Source organism: Strix aluco, chromosome 6, assembly GCF_031877795.1.
Source record: "Strix aluco isolate bStrAlu1 chromosome 6, bStrAlu1.hap1, whole genome shotgun sequence".
Taxonomy (NCBI): Eukaryota; Metazoa; Chordata; class Aves; order Strigiformes; family Strigidae; genus Strix; species Strix aluco.
Genome location: NC_133936.1, coordinates 22,186,379 through 22,212,124, shown reverse-complemented (window position 1 = coordinate 22,212,124; position 25,746 = coordinate 22,186,379). Strand labels below are relative to the sequence as shown.

Sequence of the window (25,746 nt, the reverse complement as noted above, 5' to 3'; positions counted from 1 at the left end):
TCTCAGTATATTCTGTTAAAAGCATTTCATCTTTGACCTTACTGTAGGCACATTAATAGCGGCCCTGGCCTGGCAGTGAGTGGTTGCGCCTGAGAGTAGAGGACTCCTGGATTCTGCATTTTTGTGTCTAGGTCTAGTTGTAGTGAGTAAATTCAGAAAAGCCAGCTCTGTAGAAATAGCAACTATGGTAATGGTATTGTGCTGCTTTATGGGCATAGGATTAGGAGTCTTCCTCCCCAGCCCCAAAGAGTCTTGGTACTTGAACCTTACCACTCTGCAAAACAAAGGCCAGAGTAGGTTTGAGGCTGGCATCGCAGTGAAGTATTGACAAGCCTGTACCGCACCAGGTAGTGTAAGTGACAAGCTACAGAGATGCTGTTTTGGGGAAGACAGTAATGTTCAGAATATTAAAGTGTTAGTGCTTGAACTATTGCTGTAATCTGTTTTACGCTAATTCAACTGTTCTTTCTCTTTTGTTAGCAGAAAGGCAGTGTATGGGGATCTTTCATAAAAGTCTGAAAATCAAATTTCCTGTGTCATAGGATGTAAACCTGGAGGCCCTCAGTCACTCATGGTCAGTCCTGGGTTACAGAAGAAGCCGCCTTCTGCATTCCAGCTATACACAGCTGTTCTTAGGCTGGGATCATTGCAGGGTGAATGAGCTTACATATAGGGCAGCTGTATGTGGAGAAACATGCTCTGGCCCCTAACTGCTCTCTTCTGTTATAATTAACTTACTGACTAAATGTTTTTTGAGCATCTGAAAGTAAAAATACTGCTAGTTTTGGCATTTGTAGTGAATAAAAGCAGTGTAGATGGCTTGCTTTGTGTCATGCAGCATTCCCTTGGGATTGTAAGGTAGTAAACAGCTAATATCCTCACAGGGATTTCTGAATTTATCTACCTCCACTGCAGATTTTAAACTATTCTGTTGATGTCTTCTGGTGAATTGATCATTAAGTCATATAGCTGATAGAGACTTAAGCCCATCAGAGGATTTTTATGGGATTTGTTAAAATGAACCATAAGTCGTGAACCATATTATTATGGAGCAAGTTAGCTACAGTATGAGGATAGAAACAATTTCCTCTGCTTCATCTGCTACTATTATATAGCTTTTAAAGTATGGCTTGATACTCAGATAAACATTGTGAACATTAGATGCCAGACTTGAAAACTCAAAGCTCAGTATATCATCAAAAATGTTGGAAGCTTTTTCTTTTAAAATAGTTCACTTGAGGCAATCAAATTATATAAACTGCAGTAGCTCGATGAGTTCAGAACATACTAGATTTTAGATGCTGAGAATTACTGTTTAAAAAAAAAGTTCAGTACTGATGTGGGTAAAAATGTAAATACTGGCAAAATACAAGAGAAATGAATTGACTGATGGGGAAGATGAGAAGGAAAAGGAAGTAAACACATCAATAGAAGGCTTGGTAAGGTCTCATTCTTCATTGTTTTCCTTTTGCTTCCCCAGAAGAGGGACCTGGGGTAAGGGGACAGCAGAAGGTGAGCATCTCAGATGGGAAGGACCCTTTCCTGTGTGATGCAGTCTGGCTGGGCTAGGATCTGAGGGGAGAAGGCATTTCCTCAGGGTCCTCAGACAACAAGGGATGGTGGAGGGAAAACTTAGATGGCACTTGCGGTACTGCTGAGTCTTTGGCTGGGGAACTACTTTGGTTGCAGAGAGTTTGTTATGGAAGTTGATTTAGAGCCTGATGGGCAGAAACAACTTAATATGAGGTTTGGGAGTTTGGGCTGAAAGGTTTGAAGAGTAGTGCCTGAACGTTTGGACAGGGCAAAACCTAGAGAGGTGGGCAACCTTCAACAGGAATGAAGGGGAAGGAAAAACATAGAAGAAAGTAAGAGCCTCTCTGGCTTATTTTTTTTTTCCCCTTTTACAGTGAGGCTATGGTACACCAAAACCCATCAAATTTTAGATGATTGTTTTCCATTTTTTTCCTAGTAGTATGTTCCAAAAAAGTTTAATGGTACCCATAAAAATTAAAAATTACCTTCCCAAAGGAGGAATTCTGGCAGAAGAATAATGCATTTCAGTAATTCTTTTACTGGTTGGTCAGGTTCTGTTATTTTTCCCAAGCGGAACAGGGCTGGACTCATTCAGTAATTGAGTAGGGAATGCCAAATTAACACCAGCCTCACTTTAGTGGAAATACCTTGTTGTGGATGAGAAGCACAACTCACATTCTGAAATAATCTTTAAAGAATCCCATGGCAGTCTTTATACAAGTGCTGGTATTTAACTCTGTTAGTCTGGATGGTTTCCAACTTGAGGATCTCATTTTTCTGTCCTTAACTTGTACTTAATACCTTTTTGTTTTAGTAGTTTTCTCAGTGGGACTAACTTGTAAAAATATTCTCTACTGTCAGAGTTGCATCTTTAGTTGGAGACAGCAATTTCCAATTTATTTTGCAGTGTTGTGTCTTGGAGTATGTTGCCCTAGAAGTGAAATTAGCAGCAGTGTGTTCTAGGTAATTCCATGCGAAGCTGTTGAAAGGCTCTAGTATTAAATACTTGACCATTAGTATTTTAAAACTCAAGTTTAATTAAGAGATTGTGCTTGATTTTTGCAATGAACTGGAAATAGTGGTTGTCAGTTGTTGCTTGATCTGTTGCCATGGTGTGTAACTATGACCCAGACTTTCTGAGCAATCGTTATGTTGAAATGCTGGTGCTTCTGTATCCTCAGCCTCACAGAGGAATTTGAGAGTGAGGAGGAATGAAATCTGTAACCTAGATTTTCTCCTGTGAGGCTGTGCATACCATGTCTTGGCAGTGGACCCTGGCAGGAACTCTGCAAAGAGAGTTTTAAGGCAATTGTCTGTGATTTAGCCCTCTGATGGGACTGTTCATACCACTGGGGAAAGGGGGTGGGGAGGAATTATCACCCTTGATCTGAAATTTCCAGTTTAACCACCAAGCTGTTACAGTTACAGATTTAGGAAGGTCACTGTCAGAGAGTTTGACTATTTAGATTAATAACAGAGACATTTCATGTTAAATTAGGAGACTTGTTAATGGTTAATAGTTAAGAATTGCAAATTATCTGAAGCAATCTAAGATGGTTAAATTAGCTCCTATGACAGGAAGATAATTTACTGATGGTAATTTGGAATGTCCCAGGACCTAATTTAATACAGTTCCTGTGCACTAGATGAATTAAGCCTGTTGAAGAACAAAAGGGGCGAATGGAAAATTTTTACTTGATGCACTGGCAAGTGAGATGCTTCTGTTATATTACTGTGTATCTTATTTAAAATAGCATGTAGAGAAAATGCTAAGGCAGAATTGTATGTAATGGCACTGTGATAGTGTTACTTACAGATAAACATATGTGCGTGTCTGCATTTATTACAAAAAAATTTCTTCAGCTAATATAGCTGGTTTATCACATTTTGAAACTGTGTGTCATTTGATCCTTTGAGGAATATATATTCCGGGGAGCTGGACAGACAGATACAATTCAGAATGATGAGTCCAAGGAGTAGCTAGTAGCAGGCAGTTGCCTATGCCACACTACAGCAGAAGAGTTGTTAGGACGTAAGTAAAATGTGATTTCCTCTGCGTGCCAGGGCATAGCCAGTAAGATATCACTCCCTAGTCTGAGCTGAAGCTCAAGTGCTCATCTTCCTGCTTTCATGTAGGCCTGTTTTTTTGACCTCTTTCTTACAAAGTTCATTACATGTAAAGTTACAGAAAAAAAGTACTTGGCTGGAGGTACCTAGTAGAGCTGCTCCTAATGTTGTAAATATTTAAGTTTGAGGCTTAGATTTTTAGGAGAAATAAACCTCACCTTATAAACAAGCAAACCCCGAAATGTGTTCTGGATAGAGGTGGAATGAGTTTGATAATTGGCTCAGTACTGTAACCCAGAGTTCTCAGTTATCTTTTTATCTTTTTCTTCCAGTTTTTTGGTATCTTAAAAAACTCTTATCATTCCAGTCTCTTTTCTAAGTGGGGCTGATATGTATCCTTCACCAAGGACAGGTATTTCTCATCATTTTTGCTATATAGAGTGTCTTCTCTTCTGCAGTGTATTTAATGACAAAATCCACAAACAAACTCCCAGCTGTGTGGTGGATTTACAACTGGAAAGTAACAGAACTTCTCTATAGGCTGGGAATTGATCCAGTAACAACCATCATAAACAAAGCCATTTGTAGAATACTTGAAATAAATGTACCTGTGATTACAGTATTGAGCACTGTCCTATATTTTATTTTGCCATCACATCTAAAGCTTTGCCCTGGGAATTGTGGAGGTGTGGGAACATGGTTACTGAACTGAATTTTATTTTCACAGCATGGAGACTTCATTTAAATAACCTTGTTTAATCAGGATTATATCATGATTGAAATCAGTAAGCAGGAACCCTTGATTAAACTATTGATTCTAATCCTACTTTCCATTTGTACCTCTATGTTATTTTCTTCAAAGCTTGCTCTTTAAAAATGGTAAATTATGCATTTCTTGTTCACTACTTAAGGACATGCCTTGCTGTATTTTTACTGAAAATAAAACATTAAAAAATTTATTTTAATTACAACTTAAATAATTCCACATGCAATTTCTATACCATCACTTATTTAATAGAGAGCTGGTATATTTGTTTATCAAAAGAACTTTTGTATGTAGAATTGATAATTATTGAGCCAAGGAATCAATATATTGCTTCTGCTTATTAAATTCTGGTTATCAAGAAGATTTGCATGTCTAAATATTTAGATGATGAGGAATTAGGCATTTAACCTGCACAGCTGTGGCTTTAAATTATGCAGGCAATTGCATTTGGGGATGTTGCTGATACTGAAATTTTAAAATCACTAGAGCTCTTTTATTCCATTCTGACTTTTTATTGTATTATTTACAAAAGAAAGAGGGGGAACAAAAAACAACAAACACCACGCCCAACCACCTTTATGTTAAAGGAAATAATTTAAAGCTTGATTGACCTCAGAGTTAAAAGTAATTTTATTTGTATTATTAATGGCATGTATGTTAATGGTCAACTGTAATATGGCTTATATTTTGGTAATTCAAAATTTAATTCTAATCAGGTATTTTTCTAATAGTTATAAAGACATCGCATTTACCTTGAGAAGCCACACTGTTTCATCTTCATCCATCTGCTTTAGAGTTGTCTATGAATGTGGTGACATAGCACATGTGGTGGGGTTGAAACCATTTTAAATAATTTTGTCTGTGTTGGCTGCTTGTTCCCACTTAGTGTTCTGATTCTCTGTCTTTCCACTTTGCACTGGTAGGGGTGTTTCTGGGACTGTAGCAGGTCACTGTAAAGCAGTCAGGTTTTGGTTGGTTGGTTTGTGATGTCTGGTATTTTTGCGGGGAAGGCAAAATTTTAACTGAACTCATTTCATTGATCCTGTTTTGCTGCACAAAGCAATTGTCATTGCTGCTGTAGTGGGGCCAGTGAACGGCCACAAGAGGTGCACAGGAACACAGGGGGGACAAGAATTTAACATATGAGCAGGCTTTGCTAGTGAAGGCTATTTATTGTAAAGCTACTTTTGAGAAAGCTTGGCCAATGGCAGAAAAACTAGATGAAACCTTTGAAGATTTTAAAACAAAGCTTAGACTTTTTGCTGTTCTTCCCACTCTTCTTGATTAGCTAGTTGGGCTCCATGATTTTAGACGGATGATGGGCATACGTTTCACTGGGTAAAAAACGAGCTGGATGGCCGGGCCCAAAGAGTTGTGGTGAATGGAGTTAAATCCATTTGGCGGCTGGTCACGAGTGGTGTCCCCCAGGGCTCGGTTTTGGGGCCACTCCTGTTTAACATCTTTATTGATGATCTAGACGAGGGGATCGAGTGCCCCCTCAGTAAGTTTGCAGACGACACCAAGTTGGGTGGGAGTGTTGATCGGCTCGAGGGTAGGGAGGCTCTGCAGAGAGACCTGGACAGGCTGGAGCGATGGACTAAGGCCAACTGTAGGAGTTTCAATAAGGCCAAATGCCGGGTGCTGCACTTTGGCCACAACAACCCCCAGCAGTGCTATAGGCTTGGGGAGGAGTGGCTGGAGAGCTGCCAGTCAGAGAGGGACCTGGGGGTGTTGATTGACAGCCGGCTGAACATGAGCCAGCAGTGTGCCTAGGTGGCCAAGAAGGCCAATGGTATCCTGGCTTGCATCAGAAATAGCATGGCCAGCAGGGACAGGGAAGGGATCTTACCTCTGTACTCGGCACTGGTGAGGCCGCACCTCAATGACTGCATTCAGTTTTGAGCCCCTCACTTCAAAAAGGACATTGAATTACTTGAGCGTGTCCAAAGAAGGGCAACGAAGCTGGTGAAGGGTCTGGAAGACAAGTCTTAGGAGGAGCAGCTGAGGTAACTGGAGTTGTTTAGTCTGGAGAAGAGGAGGCTGAGGGGTGACCTCATCACCCTCTACAACTACCTGAAAGGAGGTTGCAGAGAGCTGGGGATGAGTCTCTTTAACCAAGTAACAAGCGATAGGACAAGAGGGAATGGCCTCAAGTTGCACCAGGGAAGGTTTAGACTGGATATTAGGAAGCATTTCTTTACAGAACGGGTTGTTAGGCATTGGAATGGGCTGCCCAGGGAGGTGGTGGAGTCCCCATCCCTGGAGGTGTTTTAAGAGTCGGGCTGACATAGCACTGAGGGATATGGTGTAGTTGGGAACTGTCAATGTTGGGTTAATGGTTGGACTAGATGCTCTTCAAGGTCTTTTCCAACCTAGATGATTCTGTGATTGTTATAATTTTATGGCAACTCAGATGTCTTTCTGGTTTACTTACAAGTCTCCTTTGGTTGTGGTGGTAATGTACTGATAGATCAGCAGGAGTGAAAAACTCTGAGCCAATGGCATTAAAAGTATGCACACATCCAGGGAGTTTTTGATTCAATATATTTAAAACACTGTTTGGTTTGGATAAGGCAAAAGGTTTCTCGGAGCCTTCCCTCAAAGCCTGTTTTGTGCACTGGGGACTTACACATCTCTATTAAAGAAAATACATATTCCTGTAGAACTTGCTGCAAGTCTTTTGTCTTGATTTCATAAACGAAATCACTTTTCTAGAGCTCTATTCTGAAGTACCTCTAGCCTCCTGGCAATGATCTGCCTTTCATACTTTCTGATTTAAAGAACTGAAATTTTGCTTCAAGCAGTGTGGCCATTTTACAACACTGTATTTGGGGAATTTGTCACTGGACTAACAGGTTATGATCTCTCTTCTTGTGCACCAGGCATGCAGAGGCATACAAAGTAAGCCTTCATGTGTTTAATCTGTTAGATGCTCTGGTATCTCTTATCAGTCAGGCAGATGCTGTATTGCTTCAGTCATGCAGCTAATACAGGTTTGACTTCCTTAAACTGTGCGCTGATCAATAATGTTTGGTGTCAAGAAACACAGAGATCTTTCAGAGGTATACTTGGAGGGGGAAAGTTAAACTGTTGGCAAATCCATGCAAGGCAACTATAATCACAGTGTGCTGTAATGTTTAACAAAGTGATCAAATTATGTGCATGGCACTTGTCATCTTTGTTATTGAAATGCTCCCACTGAATACTTCAGGGTCATTGTTTTTTAACATTATTGGTCAGTTTTAGATCAGTTCTAGTTTTGACCAAGTATTGAGCTTCTACCACATTAACAAGTTCTCAGTATCACATCACTGTGTACTGCTCTTCATTGTATTTCAAGTACTTGTTAAAAATATTGATGCTTTTCACAAGTTGAATCTTTACCTCTGCTTTTTAAAAAGACCTTTTGTTGTCATTCAGGAATAATTTTAAGGAAAAACCTTATGATTACTATTGCCCTCCCTGCAGCAACAAAACTGATAGCTCTTTGCCTAAGTTGTTTCCACCTACCGATACATGAGAGCAGGTAGGAAGTGTGAGCCTTAGAAGAGATGATGCAAGTGAATATACTTTTCACTGCCTATACAGAGAAATGCATCCCTGAGAATTGAGGTAGGAAAAATACTGTTTGTTCCAGAGTTTGATGTTTGACTTACCTGGGAATGAATATAACAAGGAAAAAAAATGGAAGGGCTTGTAACATTCTTTTGATTTAGCTTCTGGCATCAGCAGTGGCAGAAAGAGAGAAGACCCTATTTAAAAGCACATTTAGGTATATATATATATCTGAAATATCTCTAGTTCTAATGCTTCTATGTCAACGAATGAAGACTTGGGCTGTAAACCAGAGGATGGAGGGGAAGGACTTAGTGTTCATATGTCACTTCTAAAATGATAAACACGGTTTTGCAGACTTGCCTGGTGGTACTTGTGTGTATCAGCTAGTTTTCTTGTGTTTCTTCTATTGCACAACTTGTGCATTTTCTTAGTTTTACTGTCATATCCCATCCATTTTTACTGCATTGAAAACACTCTAATTTCTTTTAAGTCTTAAGCAACTTGAGACAGTTCAGCTATGGATAGAACTGTTATAAAGTCCTTTCCTGCTGGAGGAGCTGTCAGCTACCCTGGAGTGTTCTCAGCTGATCTAATTGTGACCATAACAATTCACTTGGTGGCTGCTTTTTGTAATGTACACTTGCCTTTACTGTACAGTAGATGGCATACACATGGTAAATCTTTTAACAGGTACTGCTGTCTCATTCCAACAGTTTAACAGCCAGATGACAGTGTTTCATTGGACATTGACTGTTTCTTAGTCTTGAAAGCATCATTTGGCTATTTTGCCATTAGTATTGCTGCTGCTGCTTGAAGTATAGTGACTAACAAGTGTGTTGCATCATTTTAAGGGATCTGCTCTTTACCTAAGAACATATAAAGATTAAATGGTAGTGGCAGTTTTGAATATTTAACTTTTTAGTCTAACTCGATCTTAAATCATCATACGCTAAACATGTTTCCTTCTTTCAGTAATGTATATGGAGGGGGATAAGTTTTAAATCCATGGAGTTTTTGCAGAACCACTGAATTAAATCATAAAGTTTTAAAGAACTGTATATTTCAGGACTACGTTTTACTAATATAGAGAATTTTAGTCCCATTCTACTTGGTGGCAATGTGGAAGCAGAGCAGACTTCAAACCATTTTGCTCCTACTAGAAGTTAACAGAAATGCCCTTCCATTTAATCTAGAATTGACCTGAAGTCATTAAAAATAAGTTGAGAAGAATCACCTCTGTCCACAGTGCTGAACAGACATGATCTGCTTTTGATAGTATGATAGCATGTAAGAGAGGAGCCTGGATATTGATCAGTAAACGACAACTGAGCATGGAATTGTTAAAGAGAAAGGGATTTACATAAACGTGTGATGAATCCTCAGGAGGCTAATGCTTCTTTACAGTAAATGCTCTCTTCTGTTGTGTTTATGTGATCCTACAGGAGCTTTCAAGTTTTGATTCACAAAATTGCTTTAATAAACAGACTTCGTCTTATTATTGTTTTGGTTCTGCTGCATGCAAGGTACCATGACTTCAGATGAAGAAAAAAAAAAAAAAAGTGGGAGGGGGCATGGAAACACTGAGCTGTGATTTTTGTAGGGGTAGGAGGGGGTTCTTGCTTTCCTTGCCCTAGCTGAATGGATAAATTCCCACAGCTGAACCATATGAAAATTGTAAGGCAAGGAAAGTAAAGGGATAGAAGATGTAGATGCCAGGCCAAACCTCGAATTTGGGACCAATGGATACATTCACCTTCAAAGATTCTGCTCCCACATCCTCTCTGCAATACTGCAAGTAAAGTGCCAGTTTGCATTTCACTGTTTTGTGTATATTAATTGTGTTCTGTAAATACGGTTGAAACAAAGTTTTAATTAATCAAAATTGAGATTAGAAACAGGTACTACATATCTTAAGTGCAGCTATTTAATAGACAATACTTAAAAAGGGATACTGCAACACTTAATCAGGATTTTTGTTGAATCAAGCTCTATAGCTTGTCACAAAGTAAATTCTGCTGTAATTAAAAAAAACCCAAACCAAACCCCAAACCAAAAAAACCCAACAAAACCCACCACCCAAAAAACCCCCAGCAAATTATTGCCCACTGAGAAAGTAAACTCACAGTTGTTTTCATGGAGTGGTGCTGTCTCCATCTCTTTCATTGCTACTATGACCGCTTTTCTCCATGTGTAATACAGGGCATTGACTGAAAAACACATTTGTGGAATAAACTAATGCTCTAAAAGCTAGGTCACAAAGGGAACCATGTTTAACTTGTGCATTATGCTTTAAGCATGTGAAAGTGAGAAATGGGTGCCAAGTTACTGTGAGACGGAAGATGCCCTTTCGAATTTGGTGTGGCCAACTAACACTTGTCTCTCCAGCATTTGAATAGCAAGGAAAAAAAATGTAAGCAAAATTTATTTAAAAAAGACCTAAAACCCCTAATCTTCTGTGTTTTCCCCTCAATTATATTTCTTGCACTGTACACACAAATATCTTGCCCGAGAGATGTAGAATGAAAATTGGATGAATACCGCTCTAGGATGTACAACCTACCTATCACTCTGATTAGTCTACTCCATTTTGATGTGAACTACTGCTTTCTCTGCAGCCTAAATGAGCAAGTCATTTAAATGCTTTTGTGGTTTTAATTATACAAGCAACTGCAAATACCATACTGCTTGCCCTTGCTTAAGCTATGCTGTCTTTTTTTTCCCATTCTAACTTAGTTTGCTTTTGTGGTAGTTTCAATGCCGTTCAGATTTTGAAAGGGAGGAGCATCTGTGGAGACCTAAATTTTGTACAAGTGTGATGTTTATTTTCAGTGTGTGTTTTTTGTTAAAGCACGCTGACTTAGACTTGGCCAGTGTCACTGATCCCTGATGGTGGGGGAAATTCTGTCTGGAGGGAATAGGGCCTGTAGGAGTATGGGGAGGGGAAAGGCTGGTTGGTGAAGGGTGCCATGTGGCACCATGTGTTGTGGTGCCATTCATAATAAAGTTCGCACAGTTTTAGCTGAAGACTAATTTATTTCTGGTTCCAGAGAAGAATATGTATTCTGCTGTTGTCACTTCCACTAGCCAGAGTTGTTAGGGTTTCACAAGACTAGCCATGGACACACTTCTCAATTTTAGGGAGCACACACTTGATGCAGATTTTTTAACATGTAGATCAGTTCTGTTGTTGAGTTAAAACTAGTCAGGATCTGAAAAGAGGATGGAAGAAATAAGCGATCTTCTGATTTTCTTCTGAGAGTGCTTACTTGCTTATGATTTGGTTAACTGGACCATGGCCCTCCTCCATGCTGGTCAGGCCCTGAAAGTGCAGGGAGCGTCCCTTTCACGAGGCAGCAAATGATGCAGCTGCTCTGGCCTCTTAACTGCCTTCCCATGTGGGCAAACCAAGGACCCTTGCTTGGGCAGAGCTTGTGTTTTGTTGACCATACCATAAAGCATAGCATTTGGTTTTTCATAGTTTGGTGGGGGGTTTTTTTGGGGGGTGGGGTGTGTGTGTTGTTTGTTTGTTTGTTTTTTTAATGTTCACACTTTCTTCTTGACTGGTGATGTCCTCCAAGTTCAGCTGGAGCTCAGGAAAAAGAGGACATACAGATACATCTTCCTTCTTACATCTATATATATCTATATAGATAAAAGATATATAGAGATGGATGGATATAGATAAAGATCTCTTCTTTCATATATATAGAATATATATATTTAATTTTAATCATGCAGAAATATGGAAAAATAAGTGAAAGAGAAGGTAGAATGTGCCCCAGGCCAGAGCTTCAGCATCTGTATAACAGCAGTCTGTTAAAATAGGTTCTGTAGCGAGGAAATGGGCTAATAGTGAATACTTGGAGCTCCACAAGAGGTCTGTCTTTTGTTGCTTCCACTCATCAGTCCATAGAAATGGTAGAGAATATTCCTGTGCCTTGTTAGGACTGGATAACCATAATACAGAAAAATGATATACTAAGGAAAAGAATGGCTAGCATCCAAGATCGGTAACGTTGGTGGAGAGCAATGTACTTTTACATATGCAAGTGAACAAGAACGAAGATGATGAGAACTAAGATTTTTGGATTGCTTTTCCATTGGAGGGATAGGAAAGGATGATTAAACAGTTGAATTAAAAAGTAGCATTTGATTAAGAAAATAAAGTTTCATGGAAGGGGATGTATTTGTGAAATGCCAGTAGAAGTAAGTGATCATTGGTTGGAAACATGGATATCTACACTGCCTGTAGTACAGTCTAGACAGTGCTTGCTGTCTATATGACATAGTAATGGAGGTGGTGAGGGAAAGTGCCTGTGATTTATGGTTTCTAACTCCATCTGAAAGAAGAGAATGAAAAAAATCAGGGAATCTTGCTTCTGCTGTAATTAATCAAAAGCCATAAATGATGCAGTTTCCATGTGATGGATATGTAGTCTGTACTGTTTCACAAGTCAGCTTTGTTGATTACCATTCTGTTATCACCTGTGTTCTTGGGCACTCAGCTCTGTATATCAGTCTTTGTAAACCATGCGTGATTATTGAGTAGCTGAAGTCTGAAAATTCATCAAGCGATGCAGAGACAAAACCTGTGTGTTCTTACACACTTGCATACTCTCTTCTTTTGGTTTACCTTATCTGAGAATTTTTTTCTTATTTTGGGAAGAAAGAATATACAGTTACTTAGTTATGGTAAGGTGCATTTCATCCAGGAATACACTCTCCTTAAGGGCTATATGGAAGATGCTGAAGCTTGTGGGAAATAGAAGTTGATGTTTCAGGTAACTCTGCATAAGAAGTGGTAGATAAATTTGTGGAAAACAAAAAAAGCACTAGTGAAAAAGAATGAAATTCTACTGCTTGATACATATAAAGCTATCCCAGCATGATTTAGACTTTAAGTTTAATTCCAAAACATCTAATTTTCTTGAATCTCAGATAGACATTCTGCATTTAAGGACAAAAGAAATGACATTTAATGTCTCCAATTTACAGTTGCATCATTACACAAACACGATTACCTATTTTAATTCAACAATGTAGATCTTTTGTCAAGCGTGTGGAACATAGCTAATTGACTATAGCAGGAATTACGCTATCGTTAGGTAATTATTTGGAAGGCTTTGTCTTTAAATGTGAATGCTTGAAATCTCTTTCATGTTTCAGGATTTCTTCAGTAGAACCATGTCAATCTGAACAGATGCATAATGTGTTTACTCTCTAATCCCGATTTTTGTAAATATTTGCATTGTTCTGCAAATAGTTGGCAAAATATGCTTTCATAAAGTGTAAAGTTTTAAATTCTGAAACTACTTTGCAAGAAAGATGTCTGAAAACATCTTAGCATAACATGCTTTGGTGTCACCCTTATTCAAAGCAGTTCTGAGGAATTCCTCCTGTTGGAGGTGACTGCATAATGAAAAACAACCTGCAGGAAATTAATAAACTGCATTGGTCTACAAAAGTATTTAAAATTTACTGCTTTTTGAAAGAGATGGGATGTTTTTATCCATGATAATCAAGGTATATTAGTCTGTAATGGCACAGAGCAAGAAGGAAATAAGAGGTTTTATAAGAGATGGCAAAAAGGTCTGAGTTTGCATGGTAAAATAGAAATAACTTTTTACAAATGCATTAGAGAAACTAGGGACCATTAAGAAAGGATGAAAAAGATAAAATTATTAATCACAAAGATACTAAGTGCCTTTCTTCAAATCCTATTTCTATTTAGCAGAAATAAAGTCTGTGTGTGCTGCTGCATGATAAGAGTGTAATGAATGTAACTAAAAAGGAATTCCAGTGGAACAAATGAAACTCTGTTTGGAAACTCTGCCTACAAATAAATCAACAAATCCAAACAGTTGTCACTAAAGTGTATCAAGGGAACTAACAAACTATTTGCAGTAACAGTGACACTGACTAGCACCAGAGAAGTGTCTGAAGACAGGAGAAGAGCGTGAGCAGCTTTTAGGGCAGAACTCGAGTGCATCTTCTATTTGGTGGAATATATAATGGCATAAATAATTTATGGAAATCAGTAAATGTCTGGAAGGTAATGGAACCATAAGCAAAAGCACTTACAGGCTTCTAGCAAATTAATCTTCCCAAACTTCCTTTGTTTTGCTTTCCTGAAGAGTAGTGTACCATTAAAGAGAAAGCAGCAGCGTCCTAAGTTCAAAACAGTTCAGAGTGTAACAGTTCCAGATAGCAAAGTTGGATGGCTGAGTACATATCAACCTTCCTTGAATTTTCACTTTCACTTAAATTGATTTGACTCATTAACTTTCTATTTGGGACATTCTGCAATTTGGAGACAAAGTAAATTACACCCCATTTACATCCTGTTTGAGAAAAGAGTCTGTTTCAGGGGCAGCTGGTCTTTCACATAGCTGTATCAGTCTGTTAGAAAGCTGGTAATTTTAATGAAAGTTCATAATTACTTACTGCCTTTTTATATGGTAGATGTTCTACTTATGTGAGGTCTGTGGAAAGATATAATCTAAGAGCCTAAAGTTACTTTATTACTAGATAACTGTAAGAGTGCAAGATCTACAGAATTACTTCTGAGCTGATTTTAGTGTTTGACTCAGTGGAAAAAAATAGGCAGGCTGGAGCAATTCAGTATAGCTGCTAATGAGAAGCAAAACTTTCTGGTTTACCTCTACAAAAGTGTGAGATAAAGTTTTTATTCCCTTGATTTGCTGCTTCAAAAGTGTGTGCAGGAAATGAGTATCTAAGTCTGAGCTGCATCCCACATCCTGTCAAAACATAACTCATTTAAGAAGAATGCTAAATTTCTGTGCAACTTCCCATTTTTGGAAAACGGCAGTTTTAACAAGCTTATTAGATACAATAAATTTCAGCAAAGGGAAGCAGATTGTCGAAAGGGAACTCAGAGATGGGTCATATGTTGATTTTTTTTTTTTAAAGGTTTTTGGTTTGTTTTTTTTGTTTTTTGTTTTTTTTTTAAAGCAGGAAGACATCCAGGTTTTTCTGGGAAGGGGGAAAAAAGGAGAGAACTGTAATTCATACTAATTCTCTGTTGAATAAAAATAGACAGTTCAATATTCCATATAATGGCAGCAGATTTCTACAACAGAAGTGAATAAGCCTCATAAATCTGTACCTGGCTAGCTACATTATCTGCAGCTTTGTATTAGTGATCTTAAACTTCCATAGTTCCTTATTTAAAATAGAATTTTGGGAATCTCAAACTCCTTCAGCTTTGAAGCATTCAGTATATTCAGTAAATGAGTACTTTTCATTTTAAGCACTGCATGTGGCATGCTTATTTTTCAGGGTTTGCTATCTTGCTTTTGTCTGTGTTGCCAATCATTTTGGTTTTTGAGTTCCTGCATGTTGTTGTGTTTTGACTCTGTAATATTTTTATAAGTGTTTAGCAAGTGATAATAGCTGTAAGTCACAGCTGAGTATGCCTGCCTGTTGGATTTAGTTTTCCCACAGCAAGACTTCATGTCCTGATACGCTGAAATATGAGCTTGCATACAGTTTCCTTGCTGAGGAGGAGAATAATGGACTACAAAACACGTTCTGTTGCTATTAGCTTTTCAAGTGGATTGAGCTATTCATTGGAAAAGGAGTGTGCTACAGCAATTAAGTTCATCCCTATGCTCAGTTGGCTTGCCATTTCCAAAAATGAGATGGACGTCTGTTTTGCAAAGGGGCTAATGTTTTATTGATGGTAGAAATTAGTAACTAAAACTGAAGCTGGAAATGTGCAAGGAAGGGTTTTGAAGCATAGTGTGAGACTGTAAAGGAATTCTTTAACATAGGTATTAAGTCCCTTATGACTGTGTTGTACACTGAACTGGTTAAAGCATTCCTCATGGCAAACAGGAAGGCAGAAAACCTCTGACTTTCATACTCTGCTGCTTATTTTATGTGTATATACAACCTCGCTGCTGAGACAATAGTGGTCAGTGAAAGAAGTTACTCATTTCAAAACAGCTTTATAAACACGGTGCATCAAACACTGCTTTTCAGCATGTAATGTTTGCTAGATACTTTGTCTTTTAAACGAACATCTCTGTGTACATGTGATCTCAGATAAGGAGCTTTAAGTCTAAGTGAAAATATTGTTACTCCTGGAGGAGAAGGGGTAATACATATGATTCAGACTATGTTGAACTAGTAGTCAGTATAGCAGAGTGTCTTTTGAAGATGAAAAGGAAAATATTTTTCAGAGGACCTTATTTTATCCTTTAGGTTACCAAAGGCATTTTTCAGCTTAAGCGTATATTTCTGTTGGTTTTCCCCAAAATACTGCCATGAAAATGCAGTGGAGTCTCTCCAGTCTGGGTGCTTTGGGAGAGCAGTGTTTTTCAAGTTGAGGAAAACAAAATGCAGTTGTCAATGCCAGAGGTATTCTTTGGGTGTAGGAACTGAATAGTTGTTCAGTTCTTCATTACATTTTAATGTATACACTGAATGTTTTTCAGGAACTCCAGGAAGGAACTTAATGACATACGGTTTGAGTTTACTCCAGGCAGAGGTAAGGCTCCTTCAATTGAATTATTCTCTTACTGCTCAAAAAAGTATTTCAGAAATTGATTACTGCTTATGGTTAACACAAACTACTTCTCTGGAATGTTTCCTACTGTGCAGAGCTTTATATTGAACTTCACTTGAACAAGAATAGCAGATGTATGTAAATTATAGTGACAAGGTTCCATAATATATAGTGTACATTAGAAGTCTTGATCCACAGTATACTTTATCAATTTCATGTCTTACTGAAGTGATCTATGTGGTATATAAGATCTTGCATAGCAATATTTACAGCTTTGGAATTTCCATTTTCACATTTGGAAAACATTATAGGAAACAGAATATAGTAGCCATAAAAGTGTTTGTGGTGATGGTGGTAATATTTAAGTTTCTTTCCCCTTTGTAATAAAAGAAGTTGTGTTAACAAGTATGAAATGCACACCGTTTTTCAAATGCTGTCTTCAACTGAAAGTTGAGTTACACTTCTAGCTTTGTTATCGTCACCAGAACGAAATTCTGGCATTGAAACTTTAAACTCTACTGCATGCTTGTAGAACTGTATTGACTGTCCAGTGCTAAGAGTTGTAAGAACTTGTAAAGTTAATTCTATTTGAGGAAAACCAAATATTACTGGGATAAAATGCACAGGAGACTGGTACGTTGAGTAAGAACGTATCATCCTTGTTAAATAGCAACCCTTTGAACTGTGAACACATTTCGTATTTCTCAGATGTCAGTATTCACTATATTTAGAATAGCCTTCAAAGAGCTTCCACCTAAAAATGATCCCAGATTAGAAGAGGTGTCTCTTTTCCTGTAAATTATAGTATCTTTCATGTGCAGTAGTACTGTGTATGGTTATACTCTCCGTTGTCTTACCTGCATTGGCAATGGGTAATAATGAAAGAGATCTCTTACTTAATTGGGCACAGAGCATCCTGGTTTAGTCACTTGTCAAAAGAATTACTTAAATACTCTCTAAGCAGTTACATAAGCCATTTGAGAATTTTTACTTGGTCAAAAAATAGAGGATATGCCATACCGGGACTGTTCGTAGTAGTCGGTCACTGAGGCAGCCAGAAGGTGGCTATGATTCTCATCTTCAGAGCTCTCCAGAAATGGCAACTAGCTCGCTATGTTGTTTTCACCTGTGTGTGTTTCTTGAGGAAATGATGCAACTTTGTGTAACTGCCTCAAAGCATGCGCTCCATGCAGATATTTGGTTTTGAGGCCATATTACAGTTGAGACTTAGCTGGAATTTAGGCTTGTTCCTGCTGTTTTCCTCCTACTTACCTCTAAGCCTTCTAAAGCCTTTAACCAGGACCAACCCACTCAGGTACAACAACTGATAGAAAATTGATCCAAAGCTCTGAATTTCCTGGGTCACAGTACTTAAAAGCTATTTTAAGCCTAAAGCTCAAAGTAATGACTGTTCATGTAACTCCTTTGCCCCGCTGGTAACAAACAAGAAAGCCCATATAGCATGTCTTTGTCTAGATACCCAGAACAATGGAGGGGATAAAGAAAACAGTGAAAACCACAATAAAACAGTTTATTTTCATGGTTATGAAAATACTGAACTTGTAAACTGGGTAGTGGTATGTAGTTAGATAATCAAGGAGAAATGCTAGTGGCCAGGAAAGGTCTGTAGGGGGTTTGCAATGTATCAAATCATCACTTCATGCGATTTGCTGTGCAGAGGCTGATAAGATAATTATCTTTTTTTCCTCCTAATTAAAGATAATTTTGAATTCAAGCCTGCCTCCATGGGTGTTTTGGAACTAAAATATATTTTTGTTAAATTGCATTGGATGACTGATACTTTTTGTTGTTTTTGTGGGCTCTCATACTTATTCATTTCACCTTTTGGACAGACACAGCAGATGGCGTTTCTCAGGAGCTGTTCTCTGCAGGCCTGGTTGATGGCCATGATGTAGTTATAGGTAAATTACATTTTTGTTTGCAATTACGCTCTTGTGACAAGTTTGTGTTAAATGGATGTGAAAAATGTTTTCTCTAATGCTGATTTTCACAAAATCCTTTTTGTCCTAATTTTGCTCTCATGTGTGCATAGTTCAATCAACTAGCCAATTTTGATACCAGTCCAAGGATTGCTTTTGGAAGTCAGAACTCTTCAGTGGTCTGAGAGGCATGATATAATGTAGATCTCCTGAAGGATTATTTACAATTCAATGATTCATCATTTTTGTGCTAACTTTTTTTTTTTTGTTTAACAATAAAATGATTTTTTAGTAGGATTTTGCAAAGTATGCTTTGGCAGCTCTGAAGTTAGTAAGTGTTCTGCTTGGGTTCATGGAACTAGAAGCGAGCCAGAGTTTAGGATCTATGGAAATTGCACCTGGAGATTATTTCTATGGTAAAAAACCCAAAACAAAACAACAAAAAAAACCCAGAAATATTTTCTGGCTTCTGAGAGGAAATATATTTCTCTATTTTTCTATTCTGTGCTTCAGTAATTTTTAAATTTTTTTAAAAAATGAAATTCAGTGCCTGACAAAGATGTTTAATTTGGAAGTGCTTATTTCCCTGCAGATCCTTCTTTTCTTCTGGTTGCTCAAGACCAGTAGATACATAGTTACCAAAATCAGAGGGGAGGCTAGTAGATGCTAGATGCCTGAGAACTGAATTGAGGAATACTAGCAAATCAGTCTTTGTGTTGCAGTCAAAGAAGTTCATATCAATTGGTTCAGATGTCATTACCAAACTCAGTGGTATGGAAAGTGTTTTACAAATCTGTAAGTTCATGTGACTTGCCTGGAAGATTAACTAAATACATTCTCAGTGCATTTGTAGGGTAGCTGAAGTGTTTCAGAGAGAAGCCAATACTTTTTTTCTTTTGTATGTTCAGAATACAGGTTGATTCTAGCTCATCTAAGAAACAAAAGCCTTACCTATGCTTTTATTTTAATTTCTAAAGAAGTATCTAGGGGAGGTTTGCAGATGGTCCAGGCTAGCATGCACTCTTCTCTTAAAGCCAATTCTATTGTACTGTTATTATAAGGGTTTGGGCGAGAGGGGTAGTTTGGCCTTAGTTTGTTGCCTTTTAAACATCCAGTATGAAAAATGTTACTACCATACTGCTGATGATATTTTTGTTAGAATTTTCATTGCCACAAGATACCTTACTTCATTTAGAAATAACTTTTTTTTTTTTTCCTGGCTAAGAGAAGAACTGTTATCTGTTGGTTATCCCACCTGTCTGGCAGTCAGCTGGCACTCTGTGTTGCACAGAAGTCAGTCACAGCTGCCGATGCTACAGTGCAAGTCCTGCTAGGACCCAGTGAGACCCCTTTTCCTTTTGCTGCAAAGCTCTCTTCCAATGCAAAATGCCAGTACTTCTATGGAAATGGCACGGTGAATGGGATTAGTTATCTTTCAGAGGGAGTGATGGGGGAAGGGCAAATGAAGACAGATACCCCTCATGGCTTTAGTGATGGGACTTTTGTCCCTGGAGAAGCACGAATATTTAAATAAATAAGGTTTTCCTTAGCAGGCTTGATTAGAGATATGGTCTAGTTAATAGTAAAAGTTTATTTCCTTGCTTAGTTCCTGCTTTGAATTGCATCAGACTTTGATTTTTTAGTACTATGATGATGTCCCTTCTGTTCTTTCCTGTGTATCTTTTTACTGTGTTATTAAAGTAAGGAAATAAATTTTCTTGTATATAATGAAAGCATTGACCTTAAATTAGGTTTCATTAATTATAATCAGTGTGTATGTTCATTTTTCTGTAATGTTGTAACTTACGTCAAGTTCCACAGGCACAAATTCTTGCATGACACTGTACTATAATTTTCACTTGTGTCTGCTTCACCTGTGAAGTTGTTCAAGTTTTCAAGTTATCTTCCTAAAAAATGACTTTAGATTTCATGCTTTACTGAAAGACAAGTTCTGCTAAATGTGATTTTACTTTCAATTTAAAAAAAACCCCAAAGTTGGACTTAAGTTAGAATACGTTTGTGATTTGCTTTGGGAAAACTGGCTAAATGTTGTATGAGCATGGAATAAAACAACTTACATGCAAGCAGATTATTTCACATTTCAGAATTTCACTGTAGCAGTGCAGTCCTAAGAAATATTTCATTCCCTTAGTTTAAAGCGGTAGGTCATGTAAGAGACCAGATGGTGCTGAAAAGATAAATCTGCTTACAAAATTAATTTTCTGTGTAAAATGATTTTGCCACCTTGTTCACTCAAAATTAAAAGGTTTAAAATCTTCCTATATAGGAAGAGGGGGAATAGTATAGAAGAGCTTGGTTAACCTTCTTCACCAGAAGAACTGATTCCATTAGCTTCCAGATTGAAAGCAGCTGATAAATTACCTTTCACTTTTCAGCTGAAGCATGCAGAAATTCAGCCTCTATAACATGAATGAAAATGAAGTTCTGAGATAGATAGTCTCATAAAAGTTGTTCCTGTAGTTTCTTTTAATGGATCTTGGAACATGCAGAGGCTGGGAGAAAAAAGAAGGGGGAAAATACTTGTGCTTACGTTGAACTCGACAATTTGTTGGCTTAACAGCTGATTTTCTGAAAGGACACTTGAATAGGAGTCAGCAAAAGCTGTTGTGGAAAGTACAGTCATGGCATATGTGAGCTGAAGCAGTTAGTGGGGATCAGCTGACATGTAGGTTCTACAGAATTTGCTGCGAAGCATCAACATACTTCACCTTTTGAGGCTTGCCGGATTTGCTTCACTTAACCCAGGCTTCCCAGGAAGACGTCCATTCTGATAAGCAATAAGTTCAGCTACCTGTTCTGCAGAGAAGCAAAAATCCCATCTTGCATGTTCAATTCTGGCTGCAATTGGCTGGTTTCTGTTCTTATTGACAGTAGCATTGTTTTGCAGGAGGTCCCCAGATCAAGGGAATCAGTGCAGAGAGTTTTGTTTAAAAGCAGACTAGAGTTTGCATTTGCAGAGGGGAATGAGTCTTGGAGCTTATATGTAGCCATTGGTATCTAGCTGGTAAGGTATTTTTATGCAGTACTGAAATAGCGATGTTAAATCATATGAAAGGTGTGGAATATTTTCAAAATACATCTTGAGTTGAAATATATCTGTGTGTGTATATGCAATATATGTATATTAGCTAGTAAACATTCATCTAGTAATGCTTTATTATATTTTTGATACCATAAAGGAAACTCAAATCATATCAACAGTCAGTTCTGTTGAAAATCACACAGTTGCAATGCTATGTCATTGGTGTATACAATGTGCATATAATTTCAGCGAAGCCTTAGGCTATAGTTAATCTTCTAGAGGCTTTCTTAAATTTCAGAACCTAAAGGTGTATTTGCAGTTATTAAATTGCAGTATATATTAAAAAAAAATACTTCCCTTCCTGAATACTGCCTAAATAAAAACCTTGATATCCATGCCATCAAGAAATGTGCAGTTACCCTTCACTTTATTAATGTACCTTTAGGTTATTTTTGTCAAAAAGTATCTGTGAATACCTTGAGCATCATGGAAAATGTACCTTCACTTTTAAATATACCAGACATTAACTACTAATAAATGCATATATGTCTTTGGTGTTGGAGCCAGATCCAGGTATCCACTTAGTAACCAGAGGAACAGCTTTTAGTCAGTCAAAACAAAAGCTTCCTGCTTAAATGCCTAATGTGTTTAGAAGAACCAGCTGAAAACCCAATAGATCATATTTTGAAATGAGATCATATTTTGAAAGTAGCAAGCTGTTTCTTCAACATAGGGAATGTTTTCTTAGAAATATGAATACATAATAGTTTGACTAAGAGTTTTGGGGTTGGATTATTTGGGGGGGGCTGCGTGAGGCACGTAATAGACTTTTTATTTGGTGCAGTTATTGTGGTAAGTAGACTGGACTTAAATTGTCATCTAGAAGAAAAAAAGTCATGGCTGTGGATGGGTTATTTGGCCACAAGTGCAGAGAAAGTGTATCTGACCATATCCAGGATGACATTATTTCAAGGGATGTTAAACAGTAAGTAATATGTATGGTTCCCAATTAATCACAGTATTAAACCATTTCAAATTGAAACAGCTGACTGTCTTATGGTACCACGTCTGCTGATGTCAAAGGTACTTTCATACTAAAATGGAAAGATGAAACAGCAGAACCAACCAACCAGTTTGTTGGTATACTGTCTGTAACAACATCTTAACTCATAGTGGCACTGATAATCCAATTCATAGAAAAGCCACAGAGTTACACAGTGAATATCCTTTTGCTTTCCTTGGTTTGGCTCTGCATTTGCTTATATCTAGTTTACTTTGCTGTCTTGTTAGATTAATCATCTTTGAAATGGAAAGTGATGCCTTTTGTTCAGCTAATTCTGGCTTATCATCTTCCTGTAATCAGAAAATGGGATAGTACTGCACAAGTAGAAAATATACTGCATTAATTTATGTCCTCAAAGAGCAGTAATGTTGCTATGGGTAGGTGACTTGGGTAGCACTACCATTTAAAAGCAGCATTGGTTTGTTATTTAGTATCAGTAATGTTTTGAGATGCACTGATCTTTGTAACCTTTGAGGGAATTTATTAGAAGTTTTGTTTTTTCATGTGTCTGTTTATTCTTGTGGTTCAAACTGAGTAAAATAGTTATGAATTTTTAGTTAAAAGAATCATGTTTTTATATGTTCCAAAGCTCAGTGTACCCATAAACTTTGTAATGAGAAAATCCTGTTAAAGACCCTAACAATTAATTTCAAATGATAGACTAAATACTATGTGTTTGCTTTTTAATGTATTATCCAGAAAGGAAATTTACAGATTTAATGAAAACCTGACTGTATTTTAAGGCATTTTGTAGAAATTCTTGTGCCTTCAATGTGTGCACATAACTTCTTATCTCTTTAGCAAGATATGCACATGCATTACAGATAGGAGAATATCTCTAAAATCCCCAGGGTTTAACTAAGGACTTAAATATTTCAACACATCTGGCTCATTTAGAGCTAATGCATTGAAGGGTGACTCATAATGACTAGACTGCTGGGAATTTTGGAAGCTTGAGGTACACCCGCAGGTAATCAAGCTTTGCATCTAATTGCACCTTCAAAGTTATTTTATCTGTATGTGTTGTACATAAAAGGTGCACTTGAGAAAGCATATTGTGTGAAACTCGCTGGGTTCGTGCAAGTTCCCACCTTGCTGATTTTTTCAGTGTGGTAGAAACTTAGAGGTTCAAGGTGAAAAAAACAATATTGTGTTAGGTGGATAATTGCTGCTGCTGTAATGGTGTTTGTGGCAGAACTATAAATATGTGACGTAAGAAATTCTCCAAGTGTGCAAATTATTCTTAAAACATACTCATGTGTCACAGTAAGTGTGCTAATATTATAGCCATGATCATGTAAATAATAATTTTTAGTTACTTTACGAGAAATAAAAGGTAAATTGGCAGTTGCCTTGAAAGAAAGTTCCTTTTTTTAGCATGCAGCCCACCATTTCCTACTTAACTGTGTAAATGAGGAATAAATCCATCTGTTTATTAGTGGGATTAGTTTGGGTTTCGCCTGATACAGTAGGTGATAAACTCTTAGGCCTGAAGTGTATTCCCTGCCCTTATAGGTCTGAATTGTGTTTTGAGGTCTTTTCTTTCTAGTTAAATAAATAATAATTAAAAAAAGATAACTGTGAATTTGAATCAGAAATTGCAAAGACAGCAATGTAAGTAATGTTCCTCTTCTCAGTAGTAATTTAGTTGCTGTTATTTGTTTCCTTGGCATTCACTTCTCTGCAAGTGGTTAGTATGTCAAAATAAGGATTTATCGAGGTTCTTCAAACTAGAGGTAGTCTATTTGAGAACCTAACTCCTGCACATCAGGGAGTCTTTTCTAAATATATTTTTCCTTGTTTCAAGTTTCAGATATAAGGTATTGAAGTAGTCTGGCTGCTATTTCATCTTCTTAATAGTTTTGTCAGAACAATATCTATAATTCATAGCAGAACTCAGGACAGGAGGAGTTGTGAAGATCTGATGGGGAGAGGAGATTACAAAGTAATAATATGCATAGCAGAATGTGACCTGCCTTATTTCTGCGTAGACCTACATTTCAACTTTAATGCAGCATGATGAAGGTATTTGTTAGAGCTGTCTTCAATATATTGATGACTATCAAACTGTTGTCAAAACCTTTGTCTGAAAGCTAGCACTTCCTTTTTACATTCAGTCACTGGCAAATGATTTTTTCAACCTTGTACTCTGACTCATTCTTTTGTATAGAGAATTTATGAGCACAATTTACCGTAATATCCCAGGCTTGTTAAATATTCCTACTAGCAATGTTGGGCAGCAGTTCTAAATTTTTATTTTAAATGTTCATTTGAGACTAGACTGAGGTTTAGAATGCTCAGGATCATCAAAATGCTTCTCTCAAAATGAAGGGGAAATTGTGAAATCTGTATATACTCCTCCCTCATCTTCCTGGATAATCTACTCCATTAGACACACAAAGAATCAAGGTCTGAAATAGATAAGCATTTAAGTACCCAAATATATTCTACCTACCTTTTTATAGCACTTTGTTTTAAACGTGCAGTGGTTTGCCTGAGTGTTCTTCACATACTCTGGGGGGAAAAAAAAATCAATCTGAAATATTAACCTTCTATTTTTTCATAAGTTTCTGGAAAAAGCGTACAATTTGCCAGTTATATTTTAATTTAATCAATAAAAACAGTTATCACAATTTCAGTCTCTTTTCTTTTTTTTTTTTTTTTTTTTTTCCCCTCTCACAGATTGTAGAATGTATAACATTACCTTAGGATCAGATATCCATACTAAATAGTTGAGAGTTTGGGAGTTTAATAATGTGTTATTGGAATTGAAATAGGTAGATTTATAGCCTAACTTATTTCATGTTCCATTTTGATACAGTGGTTCTGTTTCATAAAATATACTGTTTCTGTTGGGTGAGAATTTTTCCATTATCTACCTAAAGAAAAATGAAATCTTATATATTACTTTATCAGTCCTTGGTTTTCCAGTTTTTGTCTGTAACCCCTTGGTATTAATACCCCAGCTTAATGGATCTTAATGTGAAGACATTTGAGGTTTACTATTATTCCATAAACCCTTTAATTTTTTCAGTTTGAGCAAGGATAAATATTTAAGTCTTTTTTTGTCTGTCAATGAGGAATGTTGACCCTGATGTCTCTTCCATGCCTTTGCCTGTTCCACTCTTGCATAACATGGCATAACTGGTTAGTTGTTAAAGCTTTGGTCCCACTTCCCTTCCCCCACCTCCTTTTTTGGAACAAGATACCCTGATGCCAAACTACTAGTTAATGTCCTCAAAAATG

General features: G+C 37.3%; 1 protein-coding gene across 2 annotated transcripts in view; it reads left to right on the top strand.

Moving 5' to 3' along the window:
• The window catches only part of STK39 (serine/threonine kinase 39), a 106,078-nt gene that overhangs the window by 67,379 nt on the left and 12,953 nt on the right, over window positions 1-25,746 (top strand). The window contains exons 14-15 of one of the 2 annotated variants that reach the window (XM_074829029.1): window positions 16,384-16,436; window positions 18,308-18,376. In XM_074829029.1, coding sequence (XP_074685130.1) covers window positions 16,384-16,436; window positions 18,308-18,376 — 122 coding nt within the window. The remainder of the gene's footprint in view (window positions 1-16,383; window positions 16,437-18,307; window positions 18,377-25,746) is intronic. The other variant, XM_074829028.1, reaches the window with a different exon arrangement.